At 48.7% G+C, this 23,442-nt stretch overlaps 1 protein-coding gene across 5 annotated transcripts in view; it reads right to left on the reverse strand.

The window, feature by feature from the left end:
• Window positions 1-23,442, reverse strand: part of PTPN3 (protein tyrosine phosphatase non-receptor type 3) — a 154,321-nt gene that overhangs the window by 58,499 nt on the left and 72,380 nt on the right. For all 5 annotated transcript variants that reach the window (XM_084776069.1, XM_084776072.1, XM_084776070.1 and 2 more), the window contains exons 2-8: window positions 21,178-21,332; window positions 16,137-16,244; window positions 16,019-16,061; window positions 13,482-13,560; window positions 8,226-8,270; window positions 4,548-4,600; window positions 24-144 (exon numbers count right to left, since the gene is read on the reverse strand). In XM_084776069.1, coding sequence (XP_084632195.1) covers window positions 24-144; window positions 4,548-4,600; window positions 8,226-8,270; window positions 13,482-13,560; window positions 16,019-16,061; window positions 16,137-16,244; window positions 21,178-21,332 — 604 coding nt within the window. The remainder of the gene's footprint in view (window positions 1-23; window positions 145-4,547; window positions 4,601-8,225; window positions 8,271-13,481; window positions 13,561-16,018; window positions 16,062-16,136; window positions 16,245-21,177; window positions 21,333-23,442) is intronic.

Below are 23,442 nucleotides of genomic sequence, written 5' to 3' on the forward strand. Positions count from 1 at the left end.
ACTGGCCCTGCCAGTCCCCGCACCTGTGCTGTTCATGGAGCGACTCCACCTTGCTTAAAAAGTCGTCGTTCTGATCTGGTATGAACTGGCTGTCGGCAAGATAGCCTGGATGATGTATGGAAGGATTAAAGTCTCCAAAATGAGCTATTAAGACACAATGAGGGAAAACCATAATTAGCCCTGCCTCTTCAGTGTGGTCTGCATCAACAACCCGTCGATAACATCCCAGGAAACACCTTCTGTGAGAACGATTTCTGATAAGCTTCCAGCCAGGTGAATCAATGCCTCATTAGTTTCCAATTCCACGCTTCTAATCTGAACCTCTCTCTCTCTCCTGCTTAGGGCTAAATTCCATGTAAGTGCAAGGGTGGCAGGTGAAGGGAGGAGGTGGCTCAGCTCACAACGGTGTGCTGAGAAAGATACTGCTGGGATGTTCTTACAGGGCACCCAGCGAGGGAGCACTAACACAGCTGCATTGCAGTTAACATTAAAGAGGAAGAAGCTGAGACGCAGGGAAAAGGGACCCCGCCCCCAACACAGGCTACTTTTAGCAGAGTAAAGACCTAGGAGGTTAGGGATCTATGCTAGCACCTATTACCCCTGCCTGTCCATCCAGTGAGCTGCCAAGTCTTCTCTTGATGTCCTGAAAGGCCCACAAGGTGCTGCAGATGCTTTCCCCAAGCCTAAAGGCAGAGACCTCTTTAATTTTCCTGTTGGTTTCGTTGACTCATATAAGGCCATCTGAAGCATCTATTTGCTCATCTGTCTTGTTACCTAGTCGCCCTAACCCAGCTTCCATTCGACAGGACCAAACTATAAGCTTCTCGCTTTATCAAAGCCATAGCCAAACTTTTTGACCAACATAGGACCAGCGAACCTTCCTTGCAGGGTAGTTTTTCCACTGGAAATCTAACAAACGCTGCTACCCCGTGCAGAGCTCTGGGATAACCACTAGGGGGAAACAGTTAACAGCCACATGCATACACATTTGCAAAAAGCCCTGGGGGGACTGGGCTGAAAGTGGCGCCAATGACATCATGTCACCAAAGGGCTTGAACAAATGCCCCCTATTCCCCGCCCTGCCCCACCCCACCCTGGCCCAGAAAAAAAAAATCCACGGGTGACTCTTATTAAACAGACAAGAAGAAAGAACCAAAGGCTTGCATGCGTACACTCACGCCCCAGGGACTGTCTCATCTACCTGCTGAGCACATGCCCCAAACTCCCAGCCAGGTACTCATGTGTCAAGTGACCAATCTGGCCCAACAGGCAAGTCTTCCACCTCCTATTTTTCTAACTTGACCTTGGAGCCTCTTCTTGGGATTCAGTCCTCTGATACTTTTCTAGGCTCCCTTCCCCTCCCCAAGCAGGTCAGGGCACACTGTGCGCTCTTCTCCTAAAGCCAGCATCCCCAGTAGGACAAGATTGCTTCCTTCATCCCAAGGCTAGTACAGAGCCTACTTGTGGCGGCGGCTCAGAAAGCATCACAGACTACGTCCTTCCCACACCTTTCCCTGTGCCTCAAAGACCCTTGACTGGCCAGCAGCAACCTTCAGCCACTGGGCTCGAAGTCTTTAGTAAGAAATTGCTCCGGTTAGCAAAAACAGATAGGACTTAAATACTTGACAGCCGTCTTGGAACAACCTGAGTTAATCCTATAAGAAATGTATGCAGAGGATGCAAATACACGTGTATTTATTTATCAAGACTAGAGGAAAGCAAAGAGCTTATACCTCAAACCGGGTCTGACAACCCACTGTGTAGACCAGGATGGCCTCCAACTCACACTGATCTGCCTGCCTCTGCCTCTTGAGTGCTGTGATTAAAGGTGTGCGCCACCACGCCCAGCTCCACAGGATGTCTTAAACGTAGGTCTTTAATTTTTCTCTAACTCTACCATATTGTTTTTCATGGGCACAACTTTTAAACTTAAGTTTTTATTTTCTATGGTATACGTGGAGTTCAGACGACACCTTTCGGGAGTCGGGTCTCTGCTTCCACTGTTGGTTCCTTGCCGGAGCTCAGGCCGGCGGGCTTGGCCGCCAGAGCTTTTATGCAAGGAGTCATCTTGCCCACCCAATAGTCACAGCTTTCTTCTGGACCATCTTGAAACGACACTAAGAGTTAAGACTACGCTAGAAGGTCTTCATGCGGTGCTTCATGCTCTCTTCCCTACAGTCCTGCAACGTGGAACAGACACTTCCAGTCCTGCTTGCCGTGTGAGGCCTGGAAGGTCAAGTCATGCAGACAAGAGGAGAAGCCAAGACCCAGACAACATGACTGCCATCCCTGTTCTCACTGACTCAGTTGGTGTTGGCTCGGCTTTAAGGAATTTCTGGCTAAGGGCCACCTTCGAGCACACTGTTTAATCTGAAGCGGCCATATCGCACAAGCCCCGGGGACGCTTCCCATTTGCAGGTGGGAAAGCTGAGGTTCAGCCAGGTGACGTCCCAGGGACAAATGAACAGGGTGAGGTTAAACTGAGCGCAGTTCTCTCCTCTCCCTCAGCCCTGATGTTCTCTCTAGCTGTGAACAGCTAGCCCTTGGCTTCAGTGTGAGATAAGTCCCTGCCTGTTACTGATCAGCCCAGAAGAAATGGGAGCCACAGGTCTAGAGATTGATGAGGACATGCTGAGTCTGGCTGTGGGTCACCACACGGTTGACACCACCTTAATCACAGCAGCCATGACGATGGTCCAGAGCCTCACAAGACAGGGCCTATTAACCTCCCCTCCCAGATGGAGTGAGGAGGGGTCATCAGCCCTTTGCTTGCACTCGTTCTCTCCCGCCCCAGCTCTTCCTGGTCTCAGAAGCTGCTATAGTACACAGTAGGTGAAATGTTAGCTGAAGGGCGGCTCCATCCATGCAGCTTTGGAGAAGGCATCCTCCATGTACGGTGGGGCTCTGGTGATGCAGCGCTTTCTGAGTCAGCCACCACTCTTTTTATGTATAGGCCCCGGGGTCCACTAAGCTGGACTTGGGTAAAGTGTTTTTGGTCTGTTGTTGGTATCGTTTCCTGGTCATGGCTTCTCAGGGAAAGGCATACACTGACATTCCCCATGCTGGTCTGTCCTAGAGGTAACACGGAGAGGGCAGCCTCTTTCGAGCTTCCTGTCATGAGGAGGCTGGTGAGACGGAGCTGATGCTGTATGTACCTTACAGTGAGGAGGCTTACTGTATGCTCAACACCATCGGGTCACCCAATATCTGCTTTCCCCCTCTGTCTGGTTCCATGCAGCAGGCAGGAGCAAGCCTTGTTTTTCACCTCCCTATTCCTGTCCTTGTCGCTAAGGGGTTCCTCAGTAGTCTGTTTTCCTTCCTTCCTTCCTTCCTTCCCTCCCTCCCTCCTTCCTTCCTTCCTTCCTTCCTTCCTTCTTTCCTCCCTTGCCATTATGTTTCTGTGATCCTAGTAAGATGGATAATTTGGCCTGCACCTGCTCTGAGGCCTGACCTTCTTGCTTTCTTAGCTACCTGCCATGCTGTCGGCTGGGGCTTCTGGAAAGGTGTGTGTGTGTGTGTGTGTGTGTGTGTGTGTGTGTGTGTGTGTGTGTGTGAGTGTGTTGGGGGATGGGGTCTCTCCTCAGTTTCATGCTATACCATGTGACTACACACAAGCGCCACACGGTGTTCTGTGCTGCCACCACCCAGCTAACGAATGGCAATGTGATATTTCACCATTCATGGGATCTGACATTGAATATACTTAATGAAGTTTTGCCGACAAAACGAAGAGATTCCTTCTGTTGTTTAGGACAGCCTTGGTGGAAAACTCTACCTACCTGGACTTTCTATCCACTGTGGCACCTGTAGTTAAGTATGGCTTGTTCAACCAAGACTGGATTTCCAAGACTTAGATAGAAAGCAAAGCAAAACAAAACAAAACAGTCCCGACAAGAATAGCTCATTCATTTTTTTATGCTGACTATATATTAAAATAATATTTTTAAATGGGCTAAATAAAATATTCAAATTATCTTACACACACATTTTTTTAAAGGAGGGTCTCATGTAGTCTAGGCTGGTGGAGCTGAGGATGACTTTGAACTCATGATATATAGACCACTATATAAACCACGAGCTACACTGAAGCTCCGAATACAAATTCAGAGGCTCTCAGTAGCATTTTAGACAGGCATCAAACCAGCAGCAGGAGCACCTTCCAGCAAATTCCTGAACCTGGCCAGGTCTTGGTTTCATTTGCAGAGGAGGTGAGGGCTATGAATATTGTTCCACTGGGGTTTGTATGGAGACCAGATCCAAATACCTGGGCAGAGGCTCTGGAAAAAGCCGGTTGTAGCTGCCTACTATTTCATAGCTCCCTGGGAGGGAAATGCCACAGCACTCCCTCCCCCAGCAGCACTGTCCATCTGATACCCCAAGCAAGAGAGAGTGTAGCTCAGGTTAAAAGTTCTACCATTAGGACAGCAAGAGATGTGCTCCGTGCCAGGCATCCTGGGGTCTAAGAGACTTCCTCAAAGAAAGCAGCCAGTGGCTTTCTCCATATGCTAGCTGGAATGAGCCGGCCACCAACTTCCCTCAGGACTTACATTGTACTGCATAGGATGCTAGAACCACCGCTGAGTTGAGAGGGCAGGTTAACCTGTCAGGAGAAATAAGGATTAGCTGAGTCAGATGAACTGCAGACACTCACAAATCACAGATAACCCATGGCTCCCTGTTCTCCATTAAATGTTAAACGACCAACAACTCGAATCTTTAAGGCAACCACAACACAAACCGATCTCGAATGGCACATGGAAAACATTAGAGTTTTTTGAAGATTAAAAAAAAAATTTAATTTTTGGTTTAAAATTATAACCATCACAAATACCAGGAAGCAAGAGGACAGCACACTCATATTGTAAAAGGAAAACTGAGAAAAGGGAATCTGAGATAAATATGCAGACCTGAGACTTTTCGTAGGGCTCTGACTACCTCCTCGAGTCCCGAGAGACTCTAGGATTCTTAGGTACCTCCTTCCTGGAATCGTGACACCTTATCAAATGGAAAAACAGAAGAGGGGAAAGCCAGGTATTGTGTATTTTAACATTTGCAATTTCGTAGTTAAATTGCTTAGGGCACTAACTACTGACTGTTCCTAAGCCTTGCTGAGGCTGGCAGGGTTCAAACATCTGCCTGCCTCTCTGCCGTCTGCCACCCACTAGAAAGCCAGACTTGGCACGCAACTGTCCTCGCTTCCAGCTCACCCCACTGTCCTGGCAAACGCCTGTTCTCAGTGACGCTACCTGTCTTTATTGCTCTCTTCTTCCCATTCAAACCTGACTGTTCTGCCTGAACAGGTATGGAACAAGGACCCCTGCTGAACAGAAAGAAGGATGGGCTGGGAAAAGCTAGGGCCAGTGACTGGGAAAGGGAGCCAGCCTTCCCAGCCACACTGGGAGATTTTAACACTGGGGAGATTTTAAAAGTGTCTTCCAGCCCCGAGGCAAGTTGAGAGAACATGCAGTTTCCATGGCAGCCCGTGCAGTTCCCACGTGTGAGTCATCCCATTTGCCAGTCTAATCTAGTTGTTCCCCCAGCAGTCTCCCTGTCTGTCTGCTGGGCCCCCTCTGCTTCTGAAGGTGCACATGGAGGCAGCACTCCCTATCTGAAGGGCCCTGACCCCACGGGTAACTGTGTGTCCCCGCAGATGCATGCGTGTCTCTCCGCGTCTATGGATGTGTCCTAGGGTTTGCTCGGCATGGATACATTTTGAGCCCCAGCATTTTCAGGAGAGCAGAGGGACAGACACGTGATAAGTGCCTGACGTCACTCTCCTAGTAATGAACTTCACTTAACATCTGGTCTGTGCCTTTGCTAGAAGACGGACAGCTAGCTGAAGGGACCATGGAGGCTCAGACTGGATGGAAAGAGCCTATGGAGACTGAAGACACTTTCCAAAGAATGACTGGTGTTCAAAATACACAGTGTAGAACTATGGTGGCCTGCATTCTCCTCTTGGCATGCCACGTGCTCCTGGGCTTATTTCTTTTTCTCCGCGGTTCGGGCCTCTATGTGTGAAGGGAAGGGAATGCTCTGGATGAGCTGTCTCTGCAGAGAAGGGATGGTCCCGCAGTGCTGGCTACCAGTGACTATTCAAACAAGTCAGAAGACTTGACACAGCAAGGAAACTGCTAACCGCACGACAACATCTTTGGCCACAGATGGTTTGATCCACACCTGCGATGAGCTTGAGAGCAGGTGGTGAGGGCCACCTGGAGACCCACCTGGAGACCCACCTGGAGATCCACCTGGAGATCCCCCTGGAGATCCCCCTGGAGACCCACCTGGAGATCCACCTGGAGACCCACCTGGAGACCCACCTGGAGATCCACCTGGAGACCCACCTGGAGAACCACCTGGAGACCCACCTGGAGACCCAACAAGGCACTCTGGGTGTCTACTCCAAGGTGTAGATTCCTACTAACTTATCTGGAAATTCCAAAGGGTATCTTGTTTGGAAAAACAAAATAAGGAGGCCAATGTAGCACTGGTGCTTGACGTATGGAAAGGCTGAAGGGGAGACCCCGGCCTGGTGGCCAGCACAGGCTGCCTATAATGGGTGCTAGAGCAGTATTAATGAAAAACAAGATGTCTGCATGTAAGGGTGCCACGGAACAGAATTCCATGACTGCCAAGAACAGCCCAAGAGGGGAGGCGGGCATTGCAACATGGACCTCTCCTGAAGTAATGAGGCTACCTCAGAAAAGAGGAGCCTCGAGCACTGTTCATAGCCTGTGCTGGAGGAGGGATTGGGGAAAGGATGCAGAGAATTCAGGAAGATCCCATATCTGTGACCACTGACAGTCAACGGTCTGCTGGCCCCTTCAAGGAGGCTCCTGTCTCTGGCTGGCAAGCTTGCAGCAGATGGAAGCCCTGGTCTCTTCCAAGCTCTCCTAGTGCACACGGCCACCATCTCTGCAGACATAGCTCTTATAGCAGCCTGTGGCCTGCTTTAAGGCCCTGCAGCTGCTCTCTTCCATCTGGTGGGCATGAAAGACATGCCTCCACTGGGCATGAAAAGACACACTCTCACTCTCTCTCTCTCTCTTTCTCTCTCTCTCTCTCTCTCTCTCTCTGTTTTCCTACAAGTCAACCACATATGGCTTCCAGCTGGGGTGGGGGATGGGAAGACCTTCTCACTGTCCAGGGAAATCCGATTTCTCTTGTCTCCACCAACCCTAAATTTGGCTTACCCCAGAACCCCACAGAGACTTTTCTAGGCCATGGGCGGCTGCAGCAGAGCTCCTGAAATCCTGGGCCAACTGGGTATTCCCCACTGCCCATATGGGTCTCACTTGCTTCATGGGCTCCTGTCTCATGCCACGCGTCATGCCAGCCTCCTTGTGATGCAGCAGGCCAGTAGACCTCTGCAGTAGAACCAAACTCACAGCAGGAAGCGGGGATGGGGAGAATTGAAGTGGATGGCGCTCTTTTCCTGCTGCCCTTTTTTTTTTTTTTTGGTGGTTGTTGTTTGTTTGTTTTTGTTTTTCCATAAGTCAAGAGAATGTTAAGGGGTCGGCAGACAAAATGGCTCAGCAGGTAAGAGCACTTGCATGCCTGGTGACCCAAGTTCAATCCTTACAATCCAAGTAAAAGTGGAAGGAGAGCCAACTCCCCACACATGTACTGTTGTGCATACATGTACACATGCACACACAAACTCATTCTATATCTAATAATGAGCAAACTTTTTTTTTTTTTAAAGAAAGATACTATTAGGATTTGGAAGGCAGGGTTCTGTGGGCTTGGAATTTTAATTCCCTCTCTGGCCGCTCTCAGACACCTTCCAAGCACTGAGTGGTCTGGTCACACCCAGAATGATGGCTCCCAAGCAGATGCTCCAGTGTGAATACAACTCCTACCACAGAGAAGAGTCATCACCCACAAGGACCGCGGGCTCAGAAGGGGCTCTTACTTGCACTCTTACTTGCACCTATGTCTATTTGAACTGAGCCTATTTTACACTCAGACTCTTCCTTTCCCCTTGAGAATCCCCCAGGTCTTTACCAGAAAGATTGCTGTGTGCTTTGTAAGACAACTGTAGTAAAGTGGAGTGAAATTCCTTCACCGTTAGCCTCTGCAAACCAAGATGGGAGTTGAAAACAGCCTAACGTACAGGCCTTGTCTAAACTGAGCACTGGTGTCAGGAATGCATGCTCATTAGATTAAACCAGGAATCTCGCTAGACTGACAGGAAAAGAAGAATACAGAATTCTTATTACCTTCCTTCACAAACATCCATCTTCAGTTGTAAGAAATACAAATGCCTAGGAGACAAAGGTGTTCGTTAACAAATGCTCGAAAACGCAATAAGCAAGCAACAGCAAAAACGCACATTTGAAAAATAGAATATATGCAAACACCATTTTACCTATTTGCAAACTGCCTAGATACCCTGTGCTAGGGAGGGCTGATGGGATGGATGAGGTAGGAGCCAAGGGTGCCCCAGCTGCCTGCTGCATGAGCCTTCAACTAGGCCCGGGGACCCACAGCGTTCTTTCTGTACAAGCCACTCACGCACACTCACGGGCCACTGTTCTAAACCCCTCACGGGCACCTCACAGCCCCATTTGTGTGTGTGAAACTGCTAAGAGGAGGTAGGCCTGTGAAGATCACACCTTGGCAACACACCCAGCTGGGCTTTTTGCTATAGCCTAAAAACTATGGGTGCTGGAGCAAAAAAGTCTTAGAAGCCCAGCTGCCAGGACCTGCAAGCAGCCGAGTTAGCTCTGAAAGCCCAGAGCTGTCCCCAGGGCAAAGCATGCAGGCCCCTCTGCCCTGCAAGCTGCATCTTCGCTGTGGGAAAAGGAGGCCACCGTCAACAGCTCTGGCTAAGGCCAGGAAGCACCGTGGAGGCATTTATATTTAGGGACGCGGCATACATGTGACGCTTGGCTCTTACCTCCCACTCTTTTTTTAAAACCCAGATTCAAGCGGGATTGACATTCCAGGGTCTGGCCAAAGATGACAAAGGGAGACCTCTTGAAAGCTAATACAGACAGCGCAGAAGTGCCAGGGGGCGGGAGAGAGCTCGCTCTGGCGATTTAGACAAACCAGTCTCATATTCCTCGGGGCTGAGAAAGGTCAGGGAGCTGGCTGGGTTTAGACCTGGATGCAACTGCAAGCTCTCTCTGCAGGCTGGGGCTGGGTGCCTGATGCTCTAACACTTTCTTCCTCATTTCAGCCTCCAAGTGAATCTGTGAGGTTGGTCCGCCATCTCTATTTTAACCTATTAAAATTTTTATGAGAAGGAACTTGCAAATTAAAAAAAAAAAAGTCACACTACAAAATTAGGCAGGCCTAAGAGATTGTACGTCTCAACGAACTCTCTCGAGTCAGAATTGCCAATCTGGGAAAACGAGGCTCTGAGGTTATATGGATCATCTTGTCTTCCTTTACCCTGGGCATAGATGCTACGAGAACAGTCTCCGTGGGCTACACATCCCTCATTGCTAAGCTGAGGACCTACGTTATAACTCTGATACAACCATCACTACTCTGTGTTGTGTGGAACACTGGGCACTGAGAGATGTTATTAATCACAAAGGCGTACGAGTGGCTAACCTTTCTGTCCACTTGACCAGATTTAGAATCGCCGTGGCAACAAGACCTCTTGGGTGTATCTGATGGCATTTCCAGAAAGTTTAACTGAAGATGGAAGACCCATCCTGAATCTGGGAGGCACAAGCCCACGGACTGAGATCCCAGACTGAGTAAAAGGAGGAAGTGAGCTGAATACCAGTACGCATCTGTGCCTCCCGACCGTGGGTACAATGTGATGAGATGCCTCACACCCCCACAGCCATGCCTTCTACCGCAATGGACTGTAGCCTCCAGAACTGTGAGCCAACACAAGCCTTTCCTCCCTTAAGTGGCTTCTTGTTTAAGTATTTGGTCACAGCAATAAAGAAGCAATAAAAAACACTTGTGCTAACTCATGGCCATTCAGTAGCGAGATAGTTTTTTTTTTTTCCACCCAAGAGAACATAACCAATTCTTTCAGTTGGTTTCTATGTTTATCCAAGCTAACATTCAACCAGAATTAAGTGTTCTCTCCTCCTGGAAGAATACTGGGAGGAAGGAGAGGGGGCGGAGTTATAGATGATCTACTGATAAAACCTGGGCTTCCACTGAAGGGCATGAGTGAGAGCACACACATGCAGAGGTCCTTCACCAAATGCCACCTGGTCCTTTGGCGAGCAAATCCGAATCAACCCCACATGCGTGGAAATAAGAGTCACAGGGTGCACCCCAAACTTAGGGAGGCTTTGTCATTTTCTTCAGGGAGCTCTAATTGTAATTAGAGATTGTCAGCAAGTGGGACGCTGCTTAGAATGATCTAAATTTATCAGGAACAGCAGTTGTGGAGGCTCACAATAAACAGACATTTAAGTACCCTTGAGAATAAAGGAAAAGCATCAATGGGAGAAACTTGGCACATCTAACTTTAGAAACGTTTGACCCCCCCCCTTTGAGGATGTGTGTATCCCACTAGATCCTGTGATGGCTAGCTGTCAAGATGAACACAGCCAGAATCATCTAGGAAGAAAGGCTCAATGAGGTATTGTCTATATCGGGTTGGCCTATGGGCAAGTCTATGGGGATAGCCTTAACTAAGTCAAACTGACATGAGAGGCCCCAGCCCGTGGTGGGTGACACCATTTCCTAGGCAGAGGCTCAGAAACTGCGTAAGAGTGAGGAAACTGAGCTGACCACATGCAAGTATGTATGTTCCTGACTGTGGATGTGACCGTGACCAACTGCCTCACATTTTTCCCTTCAGTTTCTCACAGTGATGGACTTTAACCTGGATCTGTGAGCTGAGAGAGACCTTCCCCCCCCCCCCTCGCACCTCTCACTTTTAGTCAGGTTACTCTATCACAGTAATGTAGGTTAAAGTGGAACAGACCTCAGCTTTTGGGGGGAAAAATGACTTGTCCCCTTTCCTAGATAAGAAACAAGACAATCAATAGCATCATCGCTACATTCCTTCTTTGATTCTTGGGAGCCAAATTTCCTGAAAAGGAAAGTCCTCTTTGGACAAGTCGCAATCCTAGATCATGAGACGATCGTGTGTGCCAGGAATATAGGTAAAGACTTCATATATAAAAAGCAAGCAAGGGGGCTGGAGAGATGGCTCAGCGGTTAAGAGCACTGTCTGCTCTTCCAGAGGTCATGAGTTCAATTCCCAGCAACCACGTGGTGGCTCACAACCATCTGTAATGTGATCTGATGGCCTCCTCTGCCTGTGCAGATGTACATGCAGGCAGAGCACTGTGTACATAAAAATTAATAAATAAATCTTTTTTAAAAAAGCAAGCAAGCAAACAAACAAACAAACAGAAATCAACCCCATGTGTCAATCAATGGAGAAATCCAAGCCCAGCGCTAAGCAATAGATTGCACAGTCCCCAAAGCTCAGCAGCTATTGAGTGCCATGCTGTCCTGGTTCCTGCTAGTACCCCGCCGTTCAGGAGCAAACAGCGGTGTGGGTTGTACACTGTGCACCCTAAGGTGGGACGTGGGCACCAGGAATAGGAGTGGGCGTGGATGTCAGGTCAGAACCAGTGACTTAGTAGAGTAAGAGAGGCAGACTTGTTACTTAGGTAAGACAAATGCTGGTCTATTACTCACATCCAGCTAAAGTCTGCTCCCCATTGTAGCCCTGTTTGCTCTCCATCCCTGCAGCCACTCTGGGAATTTGAAGATGGCCTCACTTCTCCACTAGGCATCTCTCCACCCTACGTTTCCCTGGATGCTCCTTGGAGGCAGGAAGCCTCACTCCACAAGCCCAAGGCTTCTTTCTGAGGGAGTGTAGAAGCTGACAGCCATGGAGGGCACTGAAGGGGACCATGAGATTAGCTGACCTTCAAGCCTTTCCACTTGGAAGCTTGAGCATGCGCACAGGGTGTCACACACCTGGAGTTCCAGCATCCCAGGGATGAGATAAAGTGGACGGTGACAGTTCACAGTGCATGAGCTGCAACTTTTCAAGCTGAGTAAAACCAACTCATTGGGCCACAATGGTCACTTAAAAAAGGAAATCTCGACATGTACACTTATAAATTCTTCAAGGGTTTTTTTTTTTTAAATGGGGGCCTGTTATGTTGCCTAAGCTGGTCTCAAACTCCTGCGCTCAAGAGATTCTCTTACCTCTGCCTCCCCAGTAACAGTCAGAGGTGTGTCCCAGTGTGTCTGGCTCCCACTCCTCAGTCAGAATCAGCTATTCCATATTGTTCTGCTCTTGGTAAGGCAGTTTAAAACACATCCTTACAGACGATGTCACCAGTTTGGTGTCAGTTATCTTGTGACATGGAGTGCTGGGTTGAGCATCTCACCAGTGTCCCCCTAGTCCACCAGAGTAAAGATTAATGTGGGGTGCGGTGAGGGGCGGGGTGGGGATTGGGGAGGGGGTAGAGGAAGAGCCACACTGATTCTAAGCAGCATGTTGCCTCACTGCGGTTCCCCAATGAGCCACCCAGGCCTCCTTTACACAGACTTCACATTTACCACAGCGATAAGCACAGTCCAGCCCCAAGGCCTGTCTCTGTGGGGGACAGCAGCGCGCACACACACACACACACACACACACACACACACACACACACACAAGAAGGAAAGTCAGAGTAATGAACCAACCACTGGCCCTTAAACAGATTAAAAGCTAAAACATGACTGTGTAATTGGCATTAAAAAAGAAGAAAGAAGAACTGAGAGAGGATTCTCTGAGCTAATGGTATCTCTTTGGTGGCACTTTCTGTCATAAAGTGGGATTCAATAATGCAGAACAGCTTCTGCTTCTTCCCAGGGAAGAGTTTCCCTGCTTAAGGACAACAAAGAGACACATAACCAAAGGCTCAGCATGGCCATAAGGCAGGGGGAGGGGCTGGCCCAGCCTCCCATCCCGAAGGTGCTTTCTCACTGCACCCTCCCCATCCTACACACCCACACCCATCTCCCCACTTAGAAAACCCACTTTTCAGGACCAACCAGAGCCAGCGCAGCCTGTGCTGCCCTTCGGGGTAAACAGCTCGCGTCCTGTCCCCTCCTTCCCTTATCTGCCTCACAAACTTCCTGCACCTGCTGACTCACCCAGGCAGCAAGCTGGGTCCAGCCAGAACTCAGCCTCACCCTCTGGAGACTTCATCGCAGCCCCTCAGACTGCATACTGTTCACAGTGCTTACCAGATAGAGGCAGGGAGAGAGAGAGAGAGAGAGAGTGCCTGCGCACGTGCTAGAAATTAGACCAGACTGGGGCTGAGGGATAGATGCCACAAACTAAAAACAAACCTGCCGATCAAAATTTCAATTTCTGCACCCCCCGTTTTCACTTGGATGTGATGGTTGGGGAATTCATACCCAAATCAGTTACTTGTTCATAGCCTGAAAACAGAGAGCCCATTTTTTTTTGTTTGTTTGTTTTTGGCGGCAACTAATTCGTAAATACTAGTCAAAGAACAAGAGGAAAAGATTGTTACCTGGTTTGTTCCTGCTGCAGTGTGTTGGGATCAGGTATAAAATATCTTACTCGAAAATGCAGGGTACAGGGGAAACCGCCTACAACATTTTTCAAAAACAAATTAGGTTTTTCCCTTATTTAAAAAAAAAAAAGGTCAATGCATAACAGTTGCTACTCTCCTGTTAAGGGAGTGCCTTCCATTATTAAAAGCCCCAGGTTCAAATCCAGAGTGCTTAAAGATAACTGCTTAGAAGTCTCCACACACACCAGAGGTATTTACATAGCATCAGCCTCGACTGTGGTACCACCTACTTCCGGCTGTACGTTTGCCTTAGGGCCCTGCTCAAACAATGATATCTCTATTAAGAATGTTTAAGTCTTGAGTCGGGCGTGGTGGCCCACACCTTTAATCCCAGTATTCAGAAAGGCAGAGGCAGGCAGATCTCCATGAGTTCGAGGCCAGCCTGGTCTACTAAGTGAGTCCAGGACAGCCAGGACTACACAGAGAAACCCTGCCTTGAAGAAAAAAAAAAGTTTTAAGCCTTAAACCATCATCTACAAATAAAATTCACAAAGCACTTCAGCAGCTCACATTTACGCGGTGACTTATGGTTTCTCAGCATCTCCAGGTAGCACCTAGATCCTAAACACACCACATGGTGACCTGCGGGCTAACGGTTCTTACAGGTACAGGGCTGCAGACGGCCCTGGGGACGAGGCAGCCAACAAGACCAGAACATTCTCGGTAAGCACTAACGTTTTTTACTTGATTTTTTTTATTTTTAAACTGCAAAACTGTATTTTTACAGCTTCAGCGCAGAGCATGTGGTCTTGAGTGCTATGCTACATGACACTCAGATGCAACGTACGCATCAACACCGAGGGCCAGTTTGCTTGTGTGGATTAAAAAAAAAAAAAAAACCCAAACCACAAACGAGCCGTGTGTCTGCGAGAAGATCAGATGGGTTAGGGTTAGGTCAGACCGTGTTGCCAGGACATGGGGAGAAATTGTTGATGTCACCCTGTGTCCAGCACTTGGTAAATATGCCCAGGTCCTGTCCACTGGCTCGCGTAGTACTTTCGGGCTCTCTGAAATCCAAGTCCGTCTGTGGTCTGTCTGCCAAGCCGGCTGATCCTTCTTCTCATCTCGCCTTCTGCCTTGGTCCTACCGCTCCAAATTGCAGCCCCTCCCCCCAATCCCTTAGTTCCTTCCTTTGTCACCTGGGGGGCTGGTTCTAAAAGAGTCTGTGATGGTGGGTGGGTGGGTGCCTCTGTAAACACACCTAGCTGCCGCCAGTGGCTGGCAATTAGGACAGTTTTTCCGTTCACTGTTTCTCTTTCATCATTTGCTGGTCGCTTTGTCTTTCTCATTTCTTCTGTGGACTCAGGGCACACGTGTGTGTGTGTGTGTGTGTGTGTGTGTGTGTGTGTGTGTGTGTGTACACACTATCATAGAATTCTTCTTTTCTACTTCTACACTTGACCAGGAGAGCAGGATTCAAATCTGGTTTGAACTGCATTTCCCAGGCTCAGCACAGTGGGAATGTGTTTGCTGCAGGAACGAGCCAGAGAGAGAATGAGAGACAACAGCGACTTATACCTCACGTGACTGGCCACCTCCTGTGTGTCAAGAATCATGAAGGGTACAGAGAGGAATTCAGTGAGGGTCCCCTACCTTGCAGTCCTGAGAGCCTGACTGTGAGATGACAGCAAGAACGCTCAGCCACAAAGGGACAGAACTGAGAGGGAAGGGGAGAGTTAGCACTTCCCTTCAGCTAACAGGAGATACCCTGAGGAATGGCAGGAATTGAACTCAGGGACAAGGAGAAAAGCATCTGCTACAGAGAGAGGAGACCGAAAGTTAATCCAGGCCACCAGTACCTGTCAGGGCCAAAGAGAGGCACGAGGGAAGCCAGGCTGAGAAGGGCTGGCCAGAAGGTAGGCTGAGCATGGCTGCAGTAGCTGTCTACTGAAAGCTGAGAGCGACCCAGGGGGCTGCTCACGATGGATGAGCTGGTATTTATGCCATTGGAAAGAGCAGGGGTTTATGTCTGTCTCCCTTCAGGTGTGTGCTTGTGTGTGTCTGTGAAGGTGTGCACGTGTACAAGTGGAGGCCACAGGTTGACGTCAGGTGTTGTTCTCCACTGCTCCTGTGTCTCTTACTGAACCTGGAGCTCATCATTTGGCTAGACGCTCTGGGCAGCAAAGTCTAGGAATTCCTCTGCCTCAGTTAGCCTCTCCAGCACTGGGATTACAGGCATGCATCACAGTGCCCAGCTTTTTTTTTATCGGTGCTGGGATCTGAACTAGGGTCCTAAAGCTTGTACAGACAGCACTTTTACCAACTAAGTATTATTCTGGGCTTAGAGCATCCTTTATCTACTTGCTCCCTTACAGTTCTGAGCTGCCTCCTTTCTCTCCTCTCTCCCTTCTGCATACCTGGGATCCCTAAGGGTGCTCTGAAGCATCTCTTCCTGACACTGCCCCTCCCCCACCCATGAGGAGAAGACAGTTTGCCACACACCCAGTGAGCACCCGAAGTGAGAACATACCCACCTTTCAGCTGCTTCCTGAGGGGTTTGCTTGCTTCAAGCCATCTCTGTTGAGTGAGAAAACACAAGCTATGAAACCAAGCCAAGCAGGCAAGCAGCACATCTTAAGTGTGGAAACTTACAGGGGAGTCCACTGGGTCATCGCCATGTTGCAAGCCGAAGTATTCCTTCTCCGTCACTCCCAGGTGGCCATATGCCATATCCAGAAGCGACTGGCCCAAATCTTGTTTCTAGATGACAAATATCAAGTGGAGAAAGTGTTAACATGAACCAAGAACTAGAAGTGATTTTTTTTTTTAACAGTGGGCAAAGAGAAACTAAAATCATCGGAGATGTTATGAATATACACTTCCCACAGTGACAAAAAGCATTAATAAATTTCAAGTTACAAGGCTGCAAGGAGGGATACAGAAGTAGGGTGAAGGCAAACTATGTAAGTACAATTTGAGACACTCTGAATTTAAGGAAAGTGTAGGAATTTAGAGGAAAAAAAATAAGTCAGTAGTGTGCTTGCCATGCAAAGGTGAAGATCTGAGTTCGAATCTCCACAGCCCATGTGGGAGGGGGCAGGGGAGGGAAGACATATCCCTGAAACTTGCTGGCCAAGCAGTCTAGCCAAATATGGAAGGCCCAGGTTTAGTGAGATCATGTCTTAAAACACTAAGGCAGGGGCTGGAGAGAGGACTCAGTGGTATCCTAGTACCCAAGCTAAGCAGCCCACAGCACCTATAGCAGCAGCTATGGGGGGACGGGAGGGTGGTTTAAGCCCTCTTCTGGCCTCTGATTGCATGTTCACTATTAACACAGAGACATATTAAAGAAAAAAAATCTTAGTGGTGGTTAACATTTTCAATCCCTGCACTCTGGATCTCTGTGAATTCAAGGCCAGCCTGGCCCACATAGCCAGTTCCAGACCAGCCAGGGCTACACAGTGAGATGCTGTCTAAAAAAAAAAAAAAGGATTATATAGATAAGTGATAGATGGATAAATAAATAAATAGATGATAGATAGATAGACAGATAGACAGACAGAACGTTGAAAAAATAAAAATAAGGTAAAGAGTAATGAAGGAAGACACCCAATATAGGACTCTGTTTCACCTGTCAGCCACCTGGACAACACATGAAAGACTCTATGATGGCCAGGTTGTCTTCCGGCCTCCACATGCATGAAAACACACACACACACACAGACACACAGACACAGACACACACACACACACACACACACACACACACACACACACACACAAACACACACGCATTGCACTGTGAACCTAACTAACTTAGCTTTCTTAAATTGCTTCCATCCCTCAGCTGAGGTTCTCCGGTGACTTCTAAGTTGGAAAACTCACACATTACCCAGCAAACACGCCATGACCTGCCGCGGATTACCCCCAGCAAACGCTAATCCCAGGTCAGCTCCTGTTGGCTGCTGGGGGCCCCGGCGGCAGCTCCTTTCCCTGGAGGAACCCAAGGGGTGTGCAGGGAGGAAAACTCTCCACTAACAGCTAAAAATACTTCAATGCCATCCAAAACACCCTTAAAGTGACTTGGCCTGAGTCCCCCTGTGGGATTATCTGCCCTGTTGCTTCCCGTCATCTGAAGTGAGAAGCCGGCGGGGACACTCAACCACACTTCTCTCCAGAGTGGGACTGGGCGGCCCCCACCGGTGTTTATGGGACAGCCTGATGTGGGCCCTGGGACGGCGCCACAGCAAGCACCTCTTCCCTTGTGTGGCTGTAGAGGTGGTGACTAACATGGAGTGTCAAACGCTGTCAAGTGCTTTGAACTGGTCAAGCCACAGGGGACAGATTTCTTCGAGGACAGTATGAACAGTGGGGTCCACCTGGGGACAGGGATGAGGAACCCCTCTGTGTTTAGGTGGAGTGTCACCGCCCCCCTCCCATCTATCTAGTGGGCCCACCCAGTTTGAAGCTGATGGCACGAACAGAAGGTGGCCGCGGGTGGGGCGAGACGTACACACAAAAGCGGCAATGGAGCACCCGGGAGACTTCAGATTCTGTTTTAAGAGGTCGACCTCCCAGGAATGCTTTGAGGCCAACCCGTTTAACTCAGGACAATGCAAGTCAAAAATAGACAGGTATAGAAGAGGCTCCTCCTGTGAGCTTCTGAGGGCAGGTAAAGTGTGGAAAGTGGGTCGCAGAGACCAGGGCGGGGAGGATAAGGTAATGTGGGGACACTCCTGCAGCAACTTCCTCCACGTGACTTCGTGGGATTTGGTCTGTTGTTATGGGCCTTGCCTACTTCCAGAATGCACCACCTGTCTATCCTGAAGGCCTCTGGACCTGTCACCATCCTCCATAGTTCAGCTCCCCCACTCCCCCAAGATACTCGTGTGTGTGTGTGTGTGTGTGTGTGTGTGTGTGTGTGTGTGTGTTGCACAATTATGAATACACTCACCCTGGAAGTGTCTGTGTAGGCTAAAGGTTGATGCTGAAATATCTTCAATCACTTCTTACCTCATTTCGGGGGAAAGGGTTGCTCACCAAACCTGAAGCTTACAGTTTCAGCCATACTGGCTGGTCAGTGAACCCCAGGGGTGCTATCTCTGCCTCCTACGCCAAACTCTAGTGCAAGGTTACAGCCACCATGTAGCATTAGAGCTGAGATCTGAACCCCTCAGGCTTGCACAGCAAGCTCTTTACCCACTGACCATCTCCCCACTAGACGGTCTCCCAACGCTCCAGAGCTATCGTCTCACCTTACTTATACGCTTTGAGCTATCATCTATGTAACTTTGATTTTATTACATCATCAGTAACGAATTTATCGAACACTTGCAAAGATACACTACCACACTCACTTTGCTGCTGCTCAGCATCTGCCTTGCCACTGAGAACCAGGCACTGAGAGACGCCATGCCTGGCACACCTACACCATCAACCGGTAGCTGTGCAGCTGCACAACACCAAAGCCCTGCGCTCTTGCTGGACTGAGTCTCTCACCTCTGAACTGCAGAATCCGAACAGTTGGGTGTCAGTTCTGCTCTATTCTTCTAGTTCCCAAAAGAATTAAAACAGCACCAAGGCCAGGTATGGTGGCACACACCTTTTGTCCCAACACACCAAAGGTAGAGGCAGGTGGATCTCTGTGCGTTTGAGAGCAGCCTGGACTACATATTGGGTGCCAGGCCAGAAGGGATAGATATACAATGAGACTGTATCTCCAAAACAAACAAACAAACAAACAAACAAACAAACAAACAAACACAAAGTGCAAGATTGGAACTACAAAGATTGGAACCCAGAGCAGCAAAGCACAGCAGAGAGCCCTGCCTGCACTTCCTGCTGGCTCCATCTTCCAGATGCCTCCTTTTCTAGCCAAGCTCCCAAGATTGCTCTGCCCACCACCAGCACCTCCCCCAGGGACTGCTGTTGTATTCTCTCAGCCCGTTGCCTCCCTGGCTGCTGAAGACAAAGCGACCCTCCAGTCAGGCTGCGTCAGGCCTCTATCCCAGTGCTCGCTACATGGCCCAGTGTAGAACCCAGCTTGCCCAGGATGACCTAGGAGGCTCGAGCTGGCCTCCCACCCCATCCCTGCCTTGGGAGTTCTCTGACCTCACTTATCTCTGGCTCTTTCTTCTCCTTCAGGCCTCACGCTGTAACAGATGGACCAGTGTTCTGCCACATGGGTCCCAAGGCTTGTCAGGCTTGGTGGCAAGCACCTTTATTCACTTGTCCTTTTTTGAGCTTTCTTTATTGTTGTTGTTTGAGACAGGGTTTCTCTTGTGTAGCCTTGGCTATCCTAGACTCGCTTTATAGACCAGGCTGGCCTCGAACTCACAGAGATCCGCCTGCTTCTGCCTCCCTGAGTACTGGGATTAAAGGCGTGCAACACCATGCCTGGCTTTTTGAGCTTTTCTGATACAATAAGTAATGCTTCCCATCTTCAGACGAGCAAAGCATGGCTGAAGAAGAGACCAGGGCAGCGGGAAGGAAGGCCGGAAATAAGTCTCCACTGGTCACCGCCATTATTTGCAGGACCTGAGTCCTGTGTACTGATGAGGACATTCTCACATCTACAGTATGGGGCGGCTCCCCTGGCTCTGGATTGGAAGTGCTGAAAATTGCCGTTTGCCTGCACCAAAATCACTTAGTGGTAGTAAGGGCGGGAGGGCGGGGAGTATGAGTGTGTGATTGAGTAAAACTCGCAAGGGTGGTAGTGTAAGTCTTTAAGCCCAGCTTTTAGGGAGCAGAAGCAGACAGATCTCTCTGATTTCTAGGCCAGCCTAGTCTGCATAGGGAGCTCAGGCCAGGCCGGACTACAGAGTGAGTCCTTGTCAAAGGAGAAGAAAATGAGGGGTGGGGGACCAGTGACAGATACCGCAGGGGTCCGTGGGTTGTCATTCAGGTTTACCTGTTATGGCCTTTTCTGGTCACCTCTCTCCCCCCATTCCCTTTGTTTGCTTGTTTGAGGCCCAGGTTAGCCTCGAACTTGTGCTCCTCCTGAGAGCACCTCCCAAGTGCTGAATCACAGGCATTTACCACTGTATCCAGTCCCATTTCTTCTACCACTTTTCTCCTCTGCACACACTTTAAAAACTGGGGCACAGGTGACTTGGGGCTGGAGTGGATGCCATTAGGACTGAGAGTCACACAGAGAAGTCCTGGGCATAGGTAGCGGCTGGGTACGGAGCCAGCTGAGGCAGCTGCTGTACTTGCCTCTCATAGCTGCTTACGTGAGGAGCTGAGATCAAGGGCTCTGAGCAGGAGCCAGGGCCTTTAGGAGTCCTGCCATCCACAAGGCTGGCTATCGCACAGAGCACAGCTGTGTGCCCAGCCCTGGGCCAGGACACCCGTCCTGTCCTCAAGGGGTTCACAGTTTTTAGTAGGACGCTTTTATCCTAGTAATTTTTACTATTTTTATAAACACAAAGTCACATGGGCTCGAATAAATCATGTACAGAACACAGTCATCCAAGGACCAGCTCTGCCTGGGTAAGTAAATGGGCGGTAGAGGTGGGATGGTAAAGGGACAACATCCCAAACACATCAACATTGGAAGATACCAGCAGGTTCACATCTCAAGCTTTCATTGTTCAGCTAATCCTCCCCCCCCCCCCCCATTTTGTAAACCAAGAGCTCAAAACTGTTTAAGAGGATTTAGGGGGAAAAAAAAAAAAGAAGAAGAAGAACTTACATTAACTTTAAAGGTCTGTACCAAGCCATCTAAAAAGCGTATGCTGCAGATGAGCTCGGATCGCGTTTTCTCTTTGGGTAACTCGGAGGTCCGTATATTATTGATTCTTCCACCCAACGCACGTAACCGGGAGGTCATAACGACCGCTGAGTAGCCTGTAATGAAAGATAACATGTCAGTGCTTTCAAAAGCACGAGATCAGGTCCTACCAGCTCCCCACATGGGTCGGCTTGGATCTGCACAGCATCAGCTGCGGGACCTGCAGGTGGGAGGAGAGAGGGTAACAATCTTTGCACTTCACTTCCGGCTTCTAACACGCTCCAATCCAGTGGTTGGTCTAATCATCTCTACCTGTGGGTCGAGGCCCCTTTGGGGATCAAACGACCCCTTCGCAGGGGTCGCCTAAGACCACCGGAAAACACATATTTACGTTATGATTCATAAGAGTAACAAAATTATAGTATGAAGTAGTTGGTTGGGCGTCATGCCATGAGACGCTGTATTAAAGGGTCGCAGCACGAGAAAGGCTGAGAACCACTGCTAAGCAACGTCTATGGCTCCAAGATGGAATGCCGTGTTAGGTCAAGGAAATACATTTATCTCTTTTTCCTATTATCTCCAAGGCTGTACCTTCTAATTCCCCAGAGCATAATTCCTACCTTAGGTATCTGTATGTTTTGCAAAACTAAGCATGAAATAAATACGATATAAAACTAGAGAAAGCTGGTCATAAGTTTATTATATTAACGTTAAGGGCTTCTACATCAGGGCTGGAGAGATGGCTCTGTGGTTAACAGCACTGGTTGCTCTTCCAGAGGGCCTGAGTTCAATTCCCGGCAGCCACATGGTAACTCACAACCATCTATAGTATGATCTGATGCCCTCTTCTGGCATACATGGAGATAAAGTACTCGTATACATAAAATACAAATAAATCTTAAAAGAGAGAGAGAGAGAGAGAGAGAGAGAGAGAGAGAGAGAGAGAGAGAGAGAACTACTTCTTTGTAAAAAACCTTTTTTAAAAAAACAGATTTATTGCATTTTGCTGAGAGATAGTTCAGCAGTTTAGAACACATTCAGCTCTCATAGATGAACAAAGTTTTATTCCCAGCATGCCCATGAGGCAGCTCACACCTGCTTGTTAACCCTAGCTCCAGAGGATCCAACGCCCTGCCCTGTTCTGGCCTCTGAGGGCATTGCATATATACCCATACTCAGACACAAGTGTATACCAATAATTTTTTTAAAAAAGTAAAATATTATCTTTTGAGAAAAATGGGACGAAATGAATCACTTGTCAAGGAAATGCAAAGTAAAGTCACAAAACAAAGTCCCACATGCCTGCTGCAGGACTATGATGTGAGAGTGAAGTCTCGCAGCTGTCCAAACTCTCTGAGCTGCTGCAGGGACCATAAATTAAACGACGACTTTGGGAAACGGTTGGGGACTATCTCCACCCAGCTGAACACACACAAGCTCTGTGATTGTGACAATCTGATTCCTAGGTATGCTCCTAACAAAACAACAATGGCACATTTTATTCACAGAAATATTTGCACAGGGTCCCTCCTAATACAGCCAAATGGGAAGAGACCCTAAATTTCCATCTGCTGTAGGACAGATAAACTATCACACGCTCAGGCCATGTGCCTGTACAAACCCAAGCGGAAAGATGAATTCCTGCCGTGTGCAACACAGGGTTTTCTTTAATGGTACTTTGTGTAAAATAGGCCAGACACAACACATTACCTATAGCACAATTGCGGGTATGGAAAGTTTAAAAATGGGCAAAACTAATAACGCTGGGAGAAGATGACTAGTGGATGTTCTAGGTGGTCCAGAATGCTTCTGGATGTATGTATGTGTGTGCTGATGCCTGCAAGTGGGAGCCAGAGGTCAACAGAGACTGATGCTAAGTGACTTCCTTAGTCACTCTCCATTTTGTTTTTTACATTTTAAAAGTGTGTGTGTGTGTGTGTGTGTGTGTGTGTGTGTGTGTGTGTGCGCGCGCGCCATAGGGAGCACTTGGAGACCAGAGGACAACTTGCAGGAGACAGGTCTCTCTTTCTAACACGGAGGTCCCAGGGGTTGAACTAAGGTTGTCAGGCTTGAGGGCAGATGCCTTTACCTGCTGTGCTGTTGGTGTCTCATCAACACCAGCCCTCTATCTTTAAATTAGTTAATTAACTTTGAGGAGGGTCTCTCATTGAAGCCAGACATTGTTGATTCAGGTAGACCAGCTGGCCCAGCTGATGTCCCATGATC

The sequence above is a fragment of the Acomys minous genome, assembly GCF_964271855.1.
Source record: "Acomys minous genome assembly, chromosome: 1".
NCBI classification, from domain to species: domain Eukaryota; kingdom Metazoa; phylum Chordata; class Mammalia; order Rodentia; family Muridae; genus Acomys; species Acomys minous.